The sequence below is a fragment of the Gossypium hirsutum genome, chromosome D01 (genome assembly GCF_007990345.1).
Source record: "Gossypium hirsutum isolate 1008001.06 chromosome D01, Gossypium_hirsutum_v2.1, whole genome shotgun sequence".
Taxonomy (NCBI): Eukaryota; Viridiplantae; Streptophyta; class Magnoliopsida; order Malvales; family Malvaceae; genus Gossypium; species Gossypium hirsutum.
The window spans coordinates 59,259,143-59,275,396 of record NC_053437.1 but is presented as its reverse complement, the minus strand read 5'-3'; the positions used below and the strand labels follow the sequence as shown (position 1 = coordinate 59,275,396).

Here is a 16,254-nt window from a genome sequence, read left to right as displayed (position 1 = left end):
TGCTGTGTTGCAGCATCCTAACTCTGTGTTGTAACATCACAGGCAGTCTACTACTTTGTGCCTCCGAATAATGTCTTGCACATTCATTGGATATGTTAGTCTACCTTTAAGCCTCTCTTAGGCTACAAGGTCATATAAATAGTCGAAATTTCTTATTTTATTATCTAATAACTAAAAATGAAAACTAAACAAAAACATAACTAAATTGCTCTTTTACAAGCTCATTAAGTATATAAAATAGTTTAATTTGATACAACGATTTGCGACAGATCAAATACCATGTGTATACGTTCTCCGTACACTTCACCTGAACCTCTACAAAACTAATATGATGTGGAACAGAGTGCACAACATGCTATTTCTTCATATTTCATTCGCCAAAACATCCCTCCATACTTCGCATATTATTCATATTTATGACAGACATATAATAAGCATTCAACTGATCCTTTTATTAATAACACATCATAGATCATACCAAACGTATCATCTAGCACATCATTTGAATGATAATTTCTTTAGTAATTATTTTACCGATGAAAGTTTAACAAAACAACAAACTGAAATGTACAATCAAACATGCATCTGTAAATCATCACTTTGTATGCTTCAGTCGTACAAAAAATAACCCACAATATTTCAACTCATCATCAGCAGGACATGAAGTAAAAATTAATGCAATAACATAATACTGATATATAAAACAACCACATAGAGTTTGATTTTAGAAACTCACCAGAAAAATACCTGAAATGTGGTACTAATTACATTTACTTAGCTTTTCCTTATCACTTGAGCCTCCTCACTCTCGGTTAGCTAAACATAATAATCATATCAAGATAAAAAAAGATGGATTTTAAATGTAAGAAAATCATAATTCATTTGCATGCGGAGAGTTTGAGTTTAGAAACTCACCAGCAAAATACCTGAAAGTAGGTACCGATTACACCTGCTTAGCTTTTCCTTATCACTTGAGCCTCCTCCTTCTCGATTAGCTAAACATAATAATCATATCAATATAAAAAAGAAGGCTTTCAAATGTAAGAAAACCATAATTCATTTGCATGCAGAGAGAATTTAAATTTTAGTTGCAACCATAAACACCTCAGTACAAGCTTGATGAATTAAACTGAAATATTCAATTTTCCTTCCTTTTTCTTCAATAAAAAAGATACAGAAAAGCTTAGATAGATTACCAGTTTACTAAATCCTCAATTACTTAAGTTGATACACTAATTTTTCCCTCCATGCAAATCGCTTATTAACTTTTCTCTCTTTCTGGTCAAACCAAAGGAAAAGATGGAAGAAAGAAAAATGAATACTGGAATGAAATAATTCTCCCATATATAATCTTTCCACTACCATTTCCCTTAATCCCAAGTTGGTCAGTATTATTAATACCCTTAATCATTATGTTTCCCACTAAAATAAAACTCATGGTTTAAATGTAATGAGACTAAACTTAAATTCTAACTATTTACCAATCAGTTCACAAGATTCTCATAATCATACTAGAACCCGCTTAAACAAAATTTTTTTCTAATTAAATACCCATAAGTTCTATGGCACTTAACCTTTAACATTTTTGAATAGTGACAACTCATGTGCTTTGATATAAGTGGAGGCTTATGCTCTAAAGATGATCGAGTCGATAGTCTGTATGTTGGGTACATGACTTGTTTATAGCATGACTTTACCAAAAATAATGAAATTCAAAGCTCGATTAAAGAGTTAACGATATCCTTTCATTAACATTATGAAGATTGATGAATATGGAACGTGACCATGGGTTGCTAGTTCTCGAATGAGTAATTTACCACAGTCATTTGTTGGCAGTGATCATATTAATCATTAAGAAGACATAATGATGGCAATGAGATAAAATAAGATTGTATTGAATGAAAGAATTTAACTCAAAGGAATCAAGGATATAATATTAGGGTACCACACACATGGTGAGGTTATTGGACAAAGCAATTGAATGAATTACTTTCATAAAGAGCATACAATAAAGAGTTATCAATTATGGTACTTCTTGTGTACTGACTCAATGATTAAGTAAATTGTGAATTATCAGAATGATACTTTTAGCCATAATTGCAATTGCTCGAGTCTAATTGTATATGTCTGATTGGTCCCTCTGCTAGCTCAAAAAAAGCTCGATTGAACTGCATTTGAATGAGAAGAAAATTCTATGAGTTTGGAAATAATTTAATTGAGTCAATTTATTCGATGTGGAATTATATTAGGTTGTCGTGTGAATTATTCAATTAGAGAATTTGATTAAAGAATTTTCTTGAAAAATTAATTTGAAAAATCTAAGTAATTTTTGGGAAAATTAATTTTGATCAAGTAAAATTAAATTAATCAAATTAATTAAAATAAATATGATATTTTTAGAAATTAATTTTCAAGTTAGACAATTGGCTTGATGGGTAATTGAACTTGAAAATTGGACCCGAGAACCAAAACTTGAGAGCGAAACCCAAAAACTAGTTGAACTGGGCCTTGTGTATGAAATTGGATTGACGGTTTAGCTGATGGCTAGATAAGACCGGTCTGGGCCTCACTAGCCCAAATTGAATCGGCCAAGCCCATTCGGGCAAAACGACGACGGTTTGAGGTGTTAGGGAGAAGCGGTGCCAGCAATGGCACTGTCGGGCACAGTGGTTGCGATGACAACGATCCAGTGATCGGTGGATAGTCTGCGATGGTGGTTCTTCGGTGGTAAAGCAGTGGAAAAATTAGACTCTTAGTGGAACTCTACCGGTAACTAGATTTCAAAATAACTTTTCCAAAGATAATATTGTTTTAATGAATTTAATATTAAATTAAATTAAATAAAATATTTATTTAGATAGTATTTTATTAATTTAATATTAATATGAGATATTAAATTTAATTTAATAATTATCTAAATAATATTTTATTAATTGAATATTAATGTGATTAATTCTAATCTTAGTTGAACTTTCTCTAAATTCTCCCTATATATAAAAAAAGTATGGGTCATTATTCTCACACACTTGAATTTAAAAAAATTTGTAGAGAGAAAATTCTCTAAAGAAATTATTTTAGAAAATTTTTAGAGATATTCTTGTTATTTACAACTTGACCCCAAAAGTGTAGAGAAATTATGAAATTGCCCTATTGGTAATTTTGTGAATTTTTTTATTCAAAGCAAACCTACACTCGATAGACGTGAGCTTGATGATAACAGAGAAGACTACTCGGTTGAAGCATTCATCCTAGACAAATTATAAAGGTAGGATTTTGATTAAGTGTTTATTACTTTAGATAATACAACCAAGTTTTTTTTTGACAAAAAATTAAAACTATGATTTTCCTTAAACCTATTTTCCACTGCATTTTTCGAACCCAATTTTCCAACATATAACCCCTCTTAGTATGAATAATCTTTGGCTTCGTGGATTATTTGGCTTTAACTCCCTTGGCTTTGAAAAAAATTGTAGGATTTATTATCGTGTCACCTTTATCAACATATCTCAATCCACCTTTGCATGGTTCTTTTCTTCCATGGTAAGAAATTCATCCAACCTTTAACTTCTTGATCTTAGCCTTTCCAGAATGAATCGTGTAACTACTAACTCCTTCACAGTTGCATCAAGTTTAACGATCTTTTCATTCTATAATAAGTCTTTCTCTTAAAGTTTTCTTCAATAGTCTATTGTTCTCTTGTTTTGGCATTCAATTCTCATCAGTAAGCCTCACTTTAAATTTTCAAAATTGATCCTACTTATTTAGCATATGCTTGTGTCATGGTTTGTGCATGGGAGCTCGCAACCATGGCGCTCTTGTGTGATCCATCATGTTCAAATGAGGTCATTTGGCCCAACTGGACTGGCCTGATGCTTGGAGAGATTGAAGGCCTATCTATAAAGCTTGACAAATATGGAACGTGATCTTCAAAGATAAGTAATCTTAGATATGATATGTAATTTTTAAAAGATATGATTCTGTAATATTAGAGATTTGATTTGTAGATAGCTTTTAATCTTAGCCATTGATGTACTTTAATCTGTATCGTTTATTTTGGGAATGCTCAATTATAAATAAAGGCCTCTCCCCATCATTGTAATTCATTTAGTGAGTAATAGAATTCTTGAGAACATTCACTCAAAACTTTCTCTCTAGTGTTCTTGTTTTTCTATGGCTTTGTTCATTTTTTGAGTTCTTTCACTTTTCGTTCTTCCGCTTGTTCTTCATAGGTGCCTTAAAGGAATTTTGTTGAATCCTCAATTGTTGGGAGATAGGCTAACTTAGGTATTTTTGGAGCAAAGAAACTGTCTAAGGCCGTACGAATTACGTGGGAAAAATCTAAGTCCATGATAGTTGGTATCCATGCTAAAGTTCGAAGGCACCGTTGAAAGATGTCAAAAGAAATTGGCGAGCATAATGAGCCAATAGAAACTCGTGGGAGGGCCAAAAAAGTTAGTCGTTTGAGGGACATACTATCGATTTTGGAGGAACGGGTCATTACTCTTGAGGAGTCCATAGTGGACGTTAAGGGGAGGATCGATGATGTCGATGATGAGATCACCGATGGGTTGCAATCCATGAATGAGCAGCTCAGAAAGTATGTGATAGATTCTATCGAAAAGCTAACCAGTTGGGAAGATGCCCTCGAGGCTATGATGACAACCTTCAAAAAAGAGATTACGGAGGTCAAGGGTGAACTCACAATCTACAAGGCTGCTTTGGGCAATAGAGGGTTAGTTGCTGTTGTACCCAAGCTTAAGGAGTTAAAGGAAGTAAGGTTCGGGAAAGATGTGGATATTTTTCTGTGGGGACTAAAGCAATACTTTCATGCTAAAGGCATCATGGACAATGTCACTAAGGTAATTAATGCTGCTTTGTATTTTACTGACGTTGCTTTATTGTGGTGGCGTCGTAGGTCGACAAATGTAAGACGTGGTGGGACTGAAATTGGGACTTGGGAGGAGTTTCAAAGTGAGTTCAAAACATAATTTTATCTAGAGTATGCTGAGGATGAAGCTCGGGCAAAGTTGCACCAGATTACGCAACAAGGCACCGTAAGAGAGTATATGCGAAAGTTTAGAGAACTCATGCTTCAGATATCAGATATGGGTGAGAAAGAGGTGTTCTTTTCCTTATGGATAGGTTGAAACTATTGACGAAGCAAGAGTTGTAACGTTAAGAAGTCTAAGAGCTTACCAAAGCTATGACCATAGCAGAATCGTTTGTTGAGCTGGGTGGAAAGAAAGAGAAGCCTGAGCTTTCTAAGACCAATTTCAAACCAAAGGGAAATGATAGGGGAGACAAAGACAAGCCCGCTAAGAATGGCAATGGTAAGAAGACTTAGGATAAAAAGAAGAATGGACCTTTAAGTTATTTCCGTTGTGATAATCCACATATGATCAATGACTGTCAGAAGGTCGCACTTTCTGTTATGAGAGCAAAAGAAGAGGTAGATAAGGCGAACAATAATCTTGCTTCAATACTAGGGGGTATTAAAAATAAGCGAGTCATGGACTGATGTTAGTAGATATTATGGTGGCTGGTAAAGGATTGAATGTATTTGTCGACACAGATGTGTCTAATTTGTGAATGTCTGAAGAGACTGCTCATAAACTTGGTCTCAAGATCCAAAATGAATTGGGTTGGATCAAGACGGTGAAACAGAAAGTGTTCCAATCAAGGGGGTTGCAATGGAAGTGGATCTCCAACTTGGTGATTGGACTGGTAAGGCGACCATTAAGGTAATACCACTTGATGACTATAATTTTGTGGTTGGATTAAGTTTCCTTAACTGGGTTAATGCGTCTATTTTTCCTTCTGGTATTTATATGGTGATTTTAGATTCGAACCATCAATGCATGGTAATAATGATAAGGAAAGAAAGTATGGAGGGAAAAATATTGTCGGCAATCCAATTTACTAAAGGAGTATGAAAAGAAGAAATCTTCTACTTGGCCACCTTGAAGGTTGAGGAAGTTGTTAAGTCCATTGGTGAGATCCTGAAGGAAATGGGCCAGTTCTTGCAATATTTTCAATATGTGATGCCTACCAAGTTTTCTAAGAAGTTGCCACCAAATAGAGAGGTGGACCACAGGATTGAGTTAGTGCCCAACATGTAGCCGCCAACAAGGGCCCCATATCATATGTCTTCACCAAAATTAGAAGAGTTACAGAAATAGTTGAATGAGTTTTTAGATGCGAGATTTATTAGGCTATCTAAATTTCAGTTCGGTGTGCCAATATTGTTACAAAAGAAATATGATGGGTTGTTGAGGATGTGCATTTAGTATCGGCCTTAAACAAGATCATTGTGAAGAACATGTACCCTATTCCCCTTATTTTGGACTTGTTTGATCAGCTTGGTAGTGCAATATGGTTCACCAAGTTGGAATTGAGATCAGGGTACCATCAAGCTCGAATAGTCGATGGGGGTGACCTAAATACAACTTGTGTGATGCGTAAGTGGCTCAATGAGCATGTGGAATATTTGAGGGTGGTGTTCCAAACTTTGAGGGAAATGAGTTATTTGTCAAAGAGGAGAAGTGCTTATTTGCCCAATGAAATGTACCATTTCTAGGCCACATTGTGGGAGGTGGCAAGATCTAGATGAATGAAAGCAAAATTCAGGTCATTATTGAGTGAGAGCCACCAACCAAGGTGATGGAGTTGAGATCTTTCATTAGGTTGACGAATTACTATCAACACTTTATCGAAGACTACTCCAAAATTACCGTACCCTTGACAGACATGTTGAAAAAGGGTAAGGTATGAGATTGGGGTCCTCAATATGATAAGGCCTTTAACCAATTAAAGTAAGTGATAACGAGGGAGCCCGTATTTGCTTTGCCAGATTATTCAAAGTTATATGAGGTACGTGCAAATGCATCAGATTATGCCATTGGGGCAGTATTGATGCAAGATAGACATCCAATTGCTTTGGAAAATCGAAAGCTTAATGAGACAAAGTGGATGTACACAATCTAAGAAAAAAGAGATGATCGTTGTGGTACATTGTTTGTGCACATTGATACATTATTTACTGGGTCCCAGGTTCGTGGTCTTTACCGATAATATTGCCAACAATTATTTTTTAACTTGGAAAAAGTTGTCTCCCAAACAGGCTCGTTGGCAGGTTTTTCTAGCAGAGTTTGATTTCACGATAGAGTATAAGTCGTGGAGTGCCAACACTGTGGCTGATGCACTTAGCCGAAAGATGGAGTTTGCGACAATTAGCCAACCTGATGGTTCCTTACAGGAGCACATTCGAGAGGGATTGTCCCATGATCCCACAGTTAAAAACTTAATTGAGTTTGCCAAGGAGGGGAAAACGAAGAGATTTTGGCTCATTTGGAGGATTGTTACTATTGGCCTCACATGGATGATGATGTGGAAACCTATGTTTAAACTTGTCTAGTATGTTAACAAGATAAGGTTGAGTTAATGACTCCGACCGGTTTGCTACAACCCTTGCCCATTCTTGAAAGACCATGGGAGAGTGTATCCATGGATTTTGTTGTTGGCTTACCTAATTCTGATGGGTTTGCTAGTATTTTTGTTGCGGTGAATAGGTTTTTGAAGTATGCAACACAACTACCAAGGAGCGCCCTACTGATGAGATAGCTCGTTTGTTCCTTAGACACGTATGAAATATTAGGGAGTACCATTGTCTATCATCTGTGGTCGAGATGGGCAATTCACGGGCCAGTTCTGGACGAAGTTGTTCAAGTCGATGGGATCAGACTTGAACTTTTCCACTAGCATGTATCTGTAAACCGATGGGTAAACCGAACGAGTGAATGCATTGTTAGAGACATATCTTCGACACTATGTGAGTGCCATACAAAGGTACTGGCCAAAGTTGTTGGATGTGGCCCAATTTTCATACAACTTGCAGCGAAGTGGAACCATGAATCAAAGTCTGTTCGAGACAGTGATGGGCCAGCAACCACTTACACTCAATGCTGTTGTGACCCGTTATACATGACCGAATCTAATAGTTTATTGATTTGCAAAGGATTGGCAAGAGAAAAATAGCTTGGCTAGAGCTTGTCTACACAAGGCAAGTAAGCGCAACAAGAAGTGGGGTGATCAGAATTGAATGGATGTGCAATTTCAAGTTGGTGATTTAGTCCTTACTAAACTACACTTAATTTTGCAACATAATGGTTTGCACAAGGGGCTTGTATGACGGTATAAGGGACCCTTTCGAGTTGTAAAGAGAGTAGGCAAGGTGGCCTACAAGCTTGAGTTGCCAGCAAAACTCAAAGTCCACCCAGTGTTTTATGTGAGCATGCTTAAGCCATTCCATGAGGATCAAGAGGATCCAAATCGAGGCAAGTCTGAACAAGCACCAATAGGGGTAAAGGTCTCTTACGATCCTGAATTTGAAAGCAACGAGGCAAACCGTGTGATCAGATGAAAGTAGTATCGATCGCGGCGTGAATACTTAGTTCAATGGAAGGGACTTCCTGATATTGAGGTGAGTTAGGAACCTGCCGAGGCATTGTGGCAGTTCCAAGGAAAGATAGACCGGTTCCATGAGGAGCACGTAATGAGGGCATCGTTAGAAATATGTGGGGAGAATGTCATGGGTTCCGGATAGGTGGCCGCAACCATGGTGTACTTGTGTGATCCATCATGTTCAAAAGAGGTCATTTGGCCCAACCGGACTGGCCCGTTGCTTGGAGAGATTGAAGGTCCATCTATAAAGCTTGGCAAATATGGAACATGATCTACAAAGATATGTAATCTTTAGAAGATACGATTATGTAATCTTAGAGATTTGATTTGTAGATAGCTTTTAATCTTAGGCATTGATGTACTTTAATCTGTACCATTGATTTTGGGGAGGCTAAACTATAAATAGAAGCCTTTCCCCCTCGTTGTAATTCATTCAGTGAGTAATAGAAGTCTTGAGAGCATTCTTGAGAGCATTCACTCAAAACTTTCTCTCTAATGTTCTTGTTTTTCTGTGGCTTTGTTCATCTTTCGAGTTCTTTCACTTTTCGTTCTTCTGCTTGTTATTCGTGGGTACCTTAGAGGAATTTTGTTGAATCCTCAATTGTTGGGAGTTAGGTTGACTTAGGCGTTTTTAGAGCGAAGAAACTACCTAGGGCCACACGAATTGCGTGGGAAAAATCAAAGTCCGTGAATCTTGTAGGTACCCATGAAATCTTTATAATATAGATAAATAATAGGTGAAAAAGAAAGTTATGATTGTTGGACCGCATAGAATCTGAATCAAAAGTTTTAAAAGTTAAATAAATAAAAAGATAAAAAGAATAGTTTAAATGATGTTAGAAGTCTTGTATTCTTTGTAATTTAATTATTGTATTTTTATTTTCAAAAAATTAGTTCTTCTATTTTTCAGATATCAAAATTTAAGTTCAATTGTTAACAATGTGGGTGACATTTTGAAATAAGAATAAAAATTCACTTGAAAATCATGTAGCTAAAAAAATGGCATTGCAATGAAACTGAATTTGACAAGAAAAATTTAACAATATTACCAATTAGATTTAATTTTTTAAATAAAAAATGAAAAAAATTAAATTCTAAATATACAAAAAAAAAATAGGTACTTAAAAGTATATTTTAACCAAAAAAAAATAATATTAAAGGATATAAAAAGAATGAAGGGAAGAAATAATTGGAGTTTGAATAATGATAGGAATCTCTATTAGAAGTATTTAAAAAAGAATTGGGATGTGTAGGAATGATTGAAGGATTAATTATTAATGTAGAGTATGATTTTATATATAGTACTTCTTGTAACCGACTCCCGTTATATTATGATTAAAACTTTTTCGTTTAATTTAGCTTTAAGCATCACTTACATATATGGTCCATCACCAAATTATACGGTATTAGTGTACATAGAAAGATGCAAATTTAGTTCTAATGTTTATTATTGTTTGGGTTGTTATCATTTTGGTCCCTCATTTTTTAAATTAGTTAAATTGTTTTGTTCTAGATAGAAAAAATTAATTGAAGTATTAAAATTTTGATGCCACTTATGTGGCAGGTTGCATGACGGTCTATATGTACTTCATTGCTAATATGGATGATTTTTTATTTTTTTTGTTGAAATTTTATAAAGTACACGCAGGCTGTCACTCGAGTTGCCATGTTAGTGTCATTAAAACTTTTACAATCCAATCAACTTTGTCGTGAAAAACAAAATAATTTAACTGAATTTGAAGATTGAGGACTAAAATGATCCAGAAAAAATAGAATGAAGTTCAAAGTGACAAAAGAGATAAACGTTAGAATCTAAATTTATTATTATTCATATTGTTAATTTGCCGTTTGAAGAAAAGGTCTTTTAGAGTTATATAATACGATATTATAGGGTCAATTTGCAGAAATAAATTAATTTATAATAAAGAAGTAATTATAAATTCGATTAAATTAAATAGTAACCATTTATTTATATATGTGTTTGATGATTATAGAATTTAAATTTAGAGATTGCAAAATCATTACAATTGCTAGAAACTAAAATGCTAAAGGTTTAGAGATGGTGAATCATATGAATGCTTCTAAATTGCTGAATGCCCAATGGAGATCCTCAGTACAATTGACATTATTTGTTACGTGGAAGCTTGGCAAAGAAATCTAAGAATTAAAATGAAAATAGAAAGGGAAGTTAATTGAAAGAGTGAAATTATCAAAATCAACAATAACTATTTTCTCCCTCTTCTTCCTTTGTTTTTCCAATTGAATATGATTTTTAATAAGTTCTGTGAAATGATTAATGGGAAGATCACACATGATTATCACGTAGACTAATGCGACATCTTCATCAATTTCCGTAAGTTACCCCTCAATCATTTTTAAAAGTGAATCGACCCAATCATCATGACATATAGCATTCAGCATCGCAAACTTCTTTCACTATTCTTAAATTTACTTAACAACAACGTCAATTTAAGCTGAAAATGAAGGTGAAAATGATGAACTCTTAAAGAGAGTAATAAACTTCTCACATGGTGTTCCAAGTTTATTGAGAATTGCTTTCATACAATTCAACTCTGGTACAACAACAATATCATCCTTTTCCTTGATCATAATCACAAGTCAACAGTTTTTCGCTGAAGTTCATTGACTTTATGCATCATATCTCATTTGTCTGATATAATTTTGTAGATCTTGTGAAATCACGAGTATCGTCACCACTGTCACTAGTCTAAGTTATTAGTATCATCTTCATCACTATCATTTTCACTTTCACCCTAAGCCTCCATATCCTTGTCACTTGTTTCTACATTCTTCTTTTACCACAACTCTTTTGTTTTTATTCATGTTTAACATCAACCAATATGATTGCATTTGTTGAGTCGAACCCGAATTATGCAACGAACACAAACGAAAAAAAAAATTGGACACAAATATTTATGTGGAAAAATTCTTCCGAACAGGATAAAAAATCACGGGTAAAGAAATCTTGAACTTGAAATACAAAATTTTTTCGAAATTCCCACCAACTCTCTTAATTTTTGTTATTATTCTTAACTATCTTGGGTTGCTAAGAGACTTATTTATAAGCTGAATTTTGTGTATAAATATGACTAAAATATCTTTAGAATAATCAGAGTTAGACTGAGAGAAGAAACTCGATTAAGTGGGGAACACATCGCCACATCGTAATGTCGCGTTCAACTCGTCAAGACGATGGGTTCTTCTCATTAGGACATGGTGTGTAGTGTCATCGAAATATTGAGACGTTGGCTCTTCCTCATCATCTTTTGAAATGCGAAACATACTCTGCAGTATTCTTTCTATTCATATCCAATCTAAAACAATATTAAAGAAATAAATAATTAACTTTGGTAATAATGTAACTTATCCAAACCCACATGCCATGCGCATAACAACATAATCTGCTGGTAATGTACGTTTCTGTAAGTTTTTAATTAATAAAAATATTTCAAGAAACAATAGTGGTCAAAATTGTGACCAAATATTAACTGTGAGAAATTAATTTGAATAGAGAGAATAATATTTTTATCATTTTATATGGGTAAACTATAAAAATAGTCTTTTTTTTGTCTCAAATTACATTTTAGTTATTTATGTTTAAAATATTACATTTTAGTCATTTACGTTATCGTTTTTTATGAAGTGGTCACTCTACCATTAAACTCCGTTACCTCCCTAATGACAGTCCTACGTGGCAGTCCAAATGGGTTTTAAATGCCAACTTAGATGTCCAGTTATTGGGATGAAAATAGGTTTTTAATTAAATAAATTTAATTTGGAATGTCAGGTAGGAGATCTAAGTTGGCTTTAAAACTCTTTTGGACTGCCACGTAGGACTGCCGTTAGGAAGATAACGAAACTTAATGGTAGATTGATCACTTCATAACAAAACGGTAACATAAGTGACTAAAACGTAACATTTCAAACATAAATGACTAAAATATAATCTGAAGCAAACAAAAGTGACTATTTTTATAATTTACCCTTTTTTATGGTCAAAACATATAAAAGAATATCTCAAAAACAAATGGGTATGCTAATAAAGCAGCAAAAGCAATGAAAAAAAAGTTTCAAAATTATGGAATTATTCTAATTCTTCTCATTTTAATCAATTACAGCCTCAGAAATTGGTAGTTAATTACAATTAGAAACTCTCTCTAAACGAGAAAGATACATAATTAATTAACTAATTCATATTCCTCCACCCTTTAATCAAACACGTAGGAGGGTGGTATTCAAATTTCTTGTCTATGTATATGTCTAAGCAACTTAGGGTGCTGCTCCTCCTCCTTGTGCATATTTTTTCCAATCCACCAAACGCCTCAAAAACTCTTTAACCTGTAAAATTATAGTAAGTCCAAAATTAGGTTCGAAAATAACAAAAAAAAGGGTATAGATCAAAGTTAATAATGGAAAATTGCATGGGAAGATCAAGAATCATGCCTCAGATGGTTCTTGGAGAGTATATGAAGCATTTGTTTCCTTGGGTACTTTGGAAACAATAATCCCAAACCCTTGTCCTCTATCACGTAAAACCTAGTCAGACAAAATGTGTGTTTAATTTCACTTAAAATCCCACATTCTTTAATAGAAATCATAAGCTTATCACAATTAATTATGATTAGATACCTTAAATGCATCTTCATCAGTTCGATCGTCGCCAATGTAGATGGGTAAAACATCATTTGAATTGCCATATCCTATACACATCAAAATGAACAAAGCTAAAATTACTACTATATTATGGTAATAAAATATGATATTTAAACTATTTTTTTTGTTTAATTGGTATTTAAATGTAAAAATGGTAAGTTAAGTGGGTACTTTTTCTTTATATTTGATTAACACTCTCAGATTATATAGACCGACAATTAATTATTCATTTGAATATTGATAACATTTTTTATTAATTGTCGGCTCAAAATCTAACGAGGTTAGTTATGTAGCAAGAAAAAAGAAAAAGGAGAAAATTAAAAGAACCTAGTGCCGCCAATAAGAATTCAAGGGCTCTTCCTTTGTCCCACTTGATGGTTGGGCGAATCTCCAATACCTGTTTGAATGGAATCATTAAGATTAGTAATTTAATTCTACAAGCTTTATATTTTATGAAATGATATGAAAGATATATGTACCTTCCTCCCTTGAGTTAGTTTAAGCTTAGGGTACTGGTTGAGTACTGATCTAACTTGTTCAGCCAAGGCACCCCAACTCTGCACAAAAACAGTAAGAGATTATTAGCGTTTGAAACGTCACTGTACCATAAAAGAAAAAGAGTGGGTACCTTTTCATCAACACGTCGAAAGTGTACGGAGACACAAAACTTGTTATTTTCCACCTTGGCTCCCCCAATCGATTTTGTTCTCTCTACCAATGCTTTATAAACCTGCAAATTTAACCCCAAACAAATGAATCGAGATGCATTGTCGCTTTCCTTGTTAACCCCAAATTTCATGTCAATTCCATAATCAACAGACCTCATCAATCATGGGCAAGAATTCACTGGCAGGTTGGAAAAGAATTCCCGGGTTACTCTGAAAAAATACAAAAGTTGACAGTAGAAGAGAAAATTAGAACCACACACACACACACAAGGAAACAACGAAGAAGCAAATGTAATTGCAAAAAAGTACAACACTGATCTTCTTACTTTCTTGTTTTTGCATCTTTTAGATGGTCCCTTGATGTCCATACCATGGCTACCCGCATAGTAAAGGCCAGGCAATTTTACAAAGCTGTAAACCTGTTGAATCCCACCATGAAAAAATCAATCAGCCTGCTCCATTATAATGGTAGTACGTTTCTGAAGGAAAAAAAATGTACCTTGTCTCGGCACCTTCCGGTCACTATTGCTGTTGGAAAATATCTAGCAACATCCCTTACAGCTGCTCTCATCTGATCGGAGACAAACAAGTTTTGTCAAGGATTTAGACCAAACTGTGATGAACAATAGTGGTTACTTTAGTTTTACCTCTGTGGACATGAAAGCTTGATCCGGGTCTTCAACAATAGGTGAAAGTGTGCCGTCGTAATCCAAAAACATCACAATCTGTTTTCCTTTGGAAGCACCCACTATTTGCTCTAACATACTCAAAGCTGAAGGATGATGGACCTGTTTTCATTCAACAATATATATATATATATAAACACAAGGGTTCGCCAATGGTAATCCAAGTGAAGAAGGGAGGAATGGAACCCACAATGGAAGGAGAAGAAGACTTGATACGGGTAGGTGAAGAAGCTCTCATGGAATCTACCAAACCATTGATTTTGTTATCTCCTTTTTCAGCTTCAAACCTCTTCATGAATAACATCTTAAGTTCTGTTGGTGATAAGGATTTGGTCACTGGTGGTAATAAGTTTCTTAAACCAAGCGATTTCACGTCAACAGCCACCACATTTTGTTGATTAGTCATTCCTATAGATTTCTTTTTCTTACTCTTCCCTTTTATCCCCTGTATAATTTGAAAACCCAAAACCAAAACTTTAATCACAGATAACCAAAAAACATTAAAATCAAATATTCAATGCCACGAAGACTGGGATACCTGTACCAAACAGAGTGTAGAAAAAAGAAAGAACAGAGACGATGGCAATGAAAGCAAAGGTGATGAACAAGGCACAAAAGGAACTGGGATTTTGGAGTCAATTTATAAACTTGGTTTCACAGCACCAAGAACCAAACACCCATAACTTTCCATGCCACCTGTACTTTTCGACTCTCTCTCCAGGGACCACTAATCTGATTGCATGAAATATTTCTCACCCTTGATTGAAAAAATAAAGTACTTTTTATTTTTTAATTTACAGTAAGTTATTGTGTTGACAAATGATATAAAATGCACTTGAAACTCATTATTGTTAAGTTCGGAATAAACTAAGTTACCAAACTCTTTACACATTGACAACCAGGATTTAAGGATTGCAGAGTCGTGTTCCATTTCAAGGCTTGGGTTTTTTTTTCTTAATTTCCTTTTGAAGTGGGATTCTTTTTATTTGTTTTGATACATTTAGCTTGAGATTTTATATGATAAAAGTGATGGGATACGGTGTCGTGTGTTTAACTTATTTTTTATTTCACACGCTATAGTATTGTTATAATATTTAATTTCATCGTCATCGTTATTTATACACTAATCACAAGTAAACGTACTGTCCATTCAAATCTACCTTAAAAAGTTATTGTTCCACCTTTTATTTTGTAATGTGTATTTTTGTTTCACATTATGTGTATACCTTGTGTGGGTTATGTCTAGTTTTTTATGAATTAATTTCATTTTTACTTGATTCTTCCTTTATTATTCGTCGCAGTAGTTATGTCTTAATTAAAAAAACTCGTGAAGGGTGAATGGAATTTCCTTTAATTAAATATTCAACAAAAAAAGGTCCTTTGATTAAGGACCACTTAGGGAGTCCAACGGTGTAATTTGAATAGTTTGAGTTGTATTGAGGCTTGGCAGAAAAATGAAGTGGCGGGAGAGTATAATATTATTAGTTGGATATATTAATTAAAAGATAATTATTTATTTATATAGTGTAAAATTTATATAATTAATATTTTAATAATTTAACTATTACTATATATTTCATTCACATAAATTATTGATGTGAAAACTGATACTATTTGTTTTATATGAAAAAATAATAAACTGTGCCATAAATATTATATTGGTATGATAGAGATATCAGATCGATTAAAAAGTTTATATATATATTGATAATTGTAATGGATAAATCATTAAAATATTAATAAAAAATATGAAAAAGAGTAAAACT

The 16,254-nt window shown here is 33.9% G+C and overlaps 1 protein-coding gene across 1 annotated transcript; it reads right to left on the bottom strand.

Annotated features, from left to right (window-relative positions):
* Positions 1 to 12,557: 12,557 nt before the first annotated feature.
* On the bottom strand, positions 12,558 to 15,096 carry LOC107921821 (probable trehalose-phosphate phosphatase D). The gene is made up of 12 exons (XM_016851662.1): positions 15,027 to 15,096; positions 14,679 to 14,933; positions 14,450 to 14,590; positions 14,302 to 14,373; positions 14,129 to 14,221; positions 13,956 to 14,012; positions 13,763 to 13,864; positions 13,614 to 13,691; positions 13,462 to 13,531; positions 13,111 to 13,181; positions 12,925 to 13,017; positions 12,558 to 12,819 (listed from the first exon to the last, which is right to left on the bottom strand). Exons 2-12 carry the CDS (start codon positions 14,892 to 14,894, stop codon positions 12,751 to 12,753), a joined length of 1,062 nt encoding a protein of 353 aa, XP_016707151.1. The 5' UTR covers positions 14,895 to 14,933; positions 15,027 to 15,096; the 3' UTR covers positions 12,558 to 12,750.
* Positions 15,097 to 16,254: the final 1,158 nt, after the last annotated feature.

Coding starts and splice junctions, on each gene's coding strand:
- LOC107921821 (XM_016851662.1), bottom strand. CDS start 14,894: ATGACTAATCAACAAAATGTGGTGGCTGTTGACGTGAAATCGCTTGGT. Junction 14,222..14,301: donor CCGGAAGGTGCCGAGACAAG/GTACATTTTTTT, acceptor GGGATTCAACAG/GTTTACAGCTTTGTAAAATT. Junction 13,018..13,110: donor CTGATGAAGATGCATTTAAG/GTATCTAATCAT, acceptor TTGTCTGACTAG/GTTTTACGTGATAGAGGACA.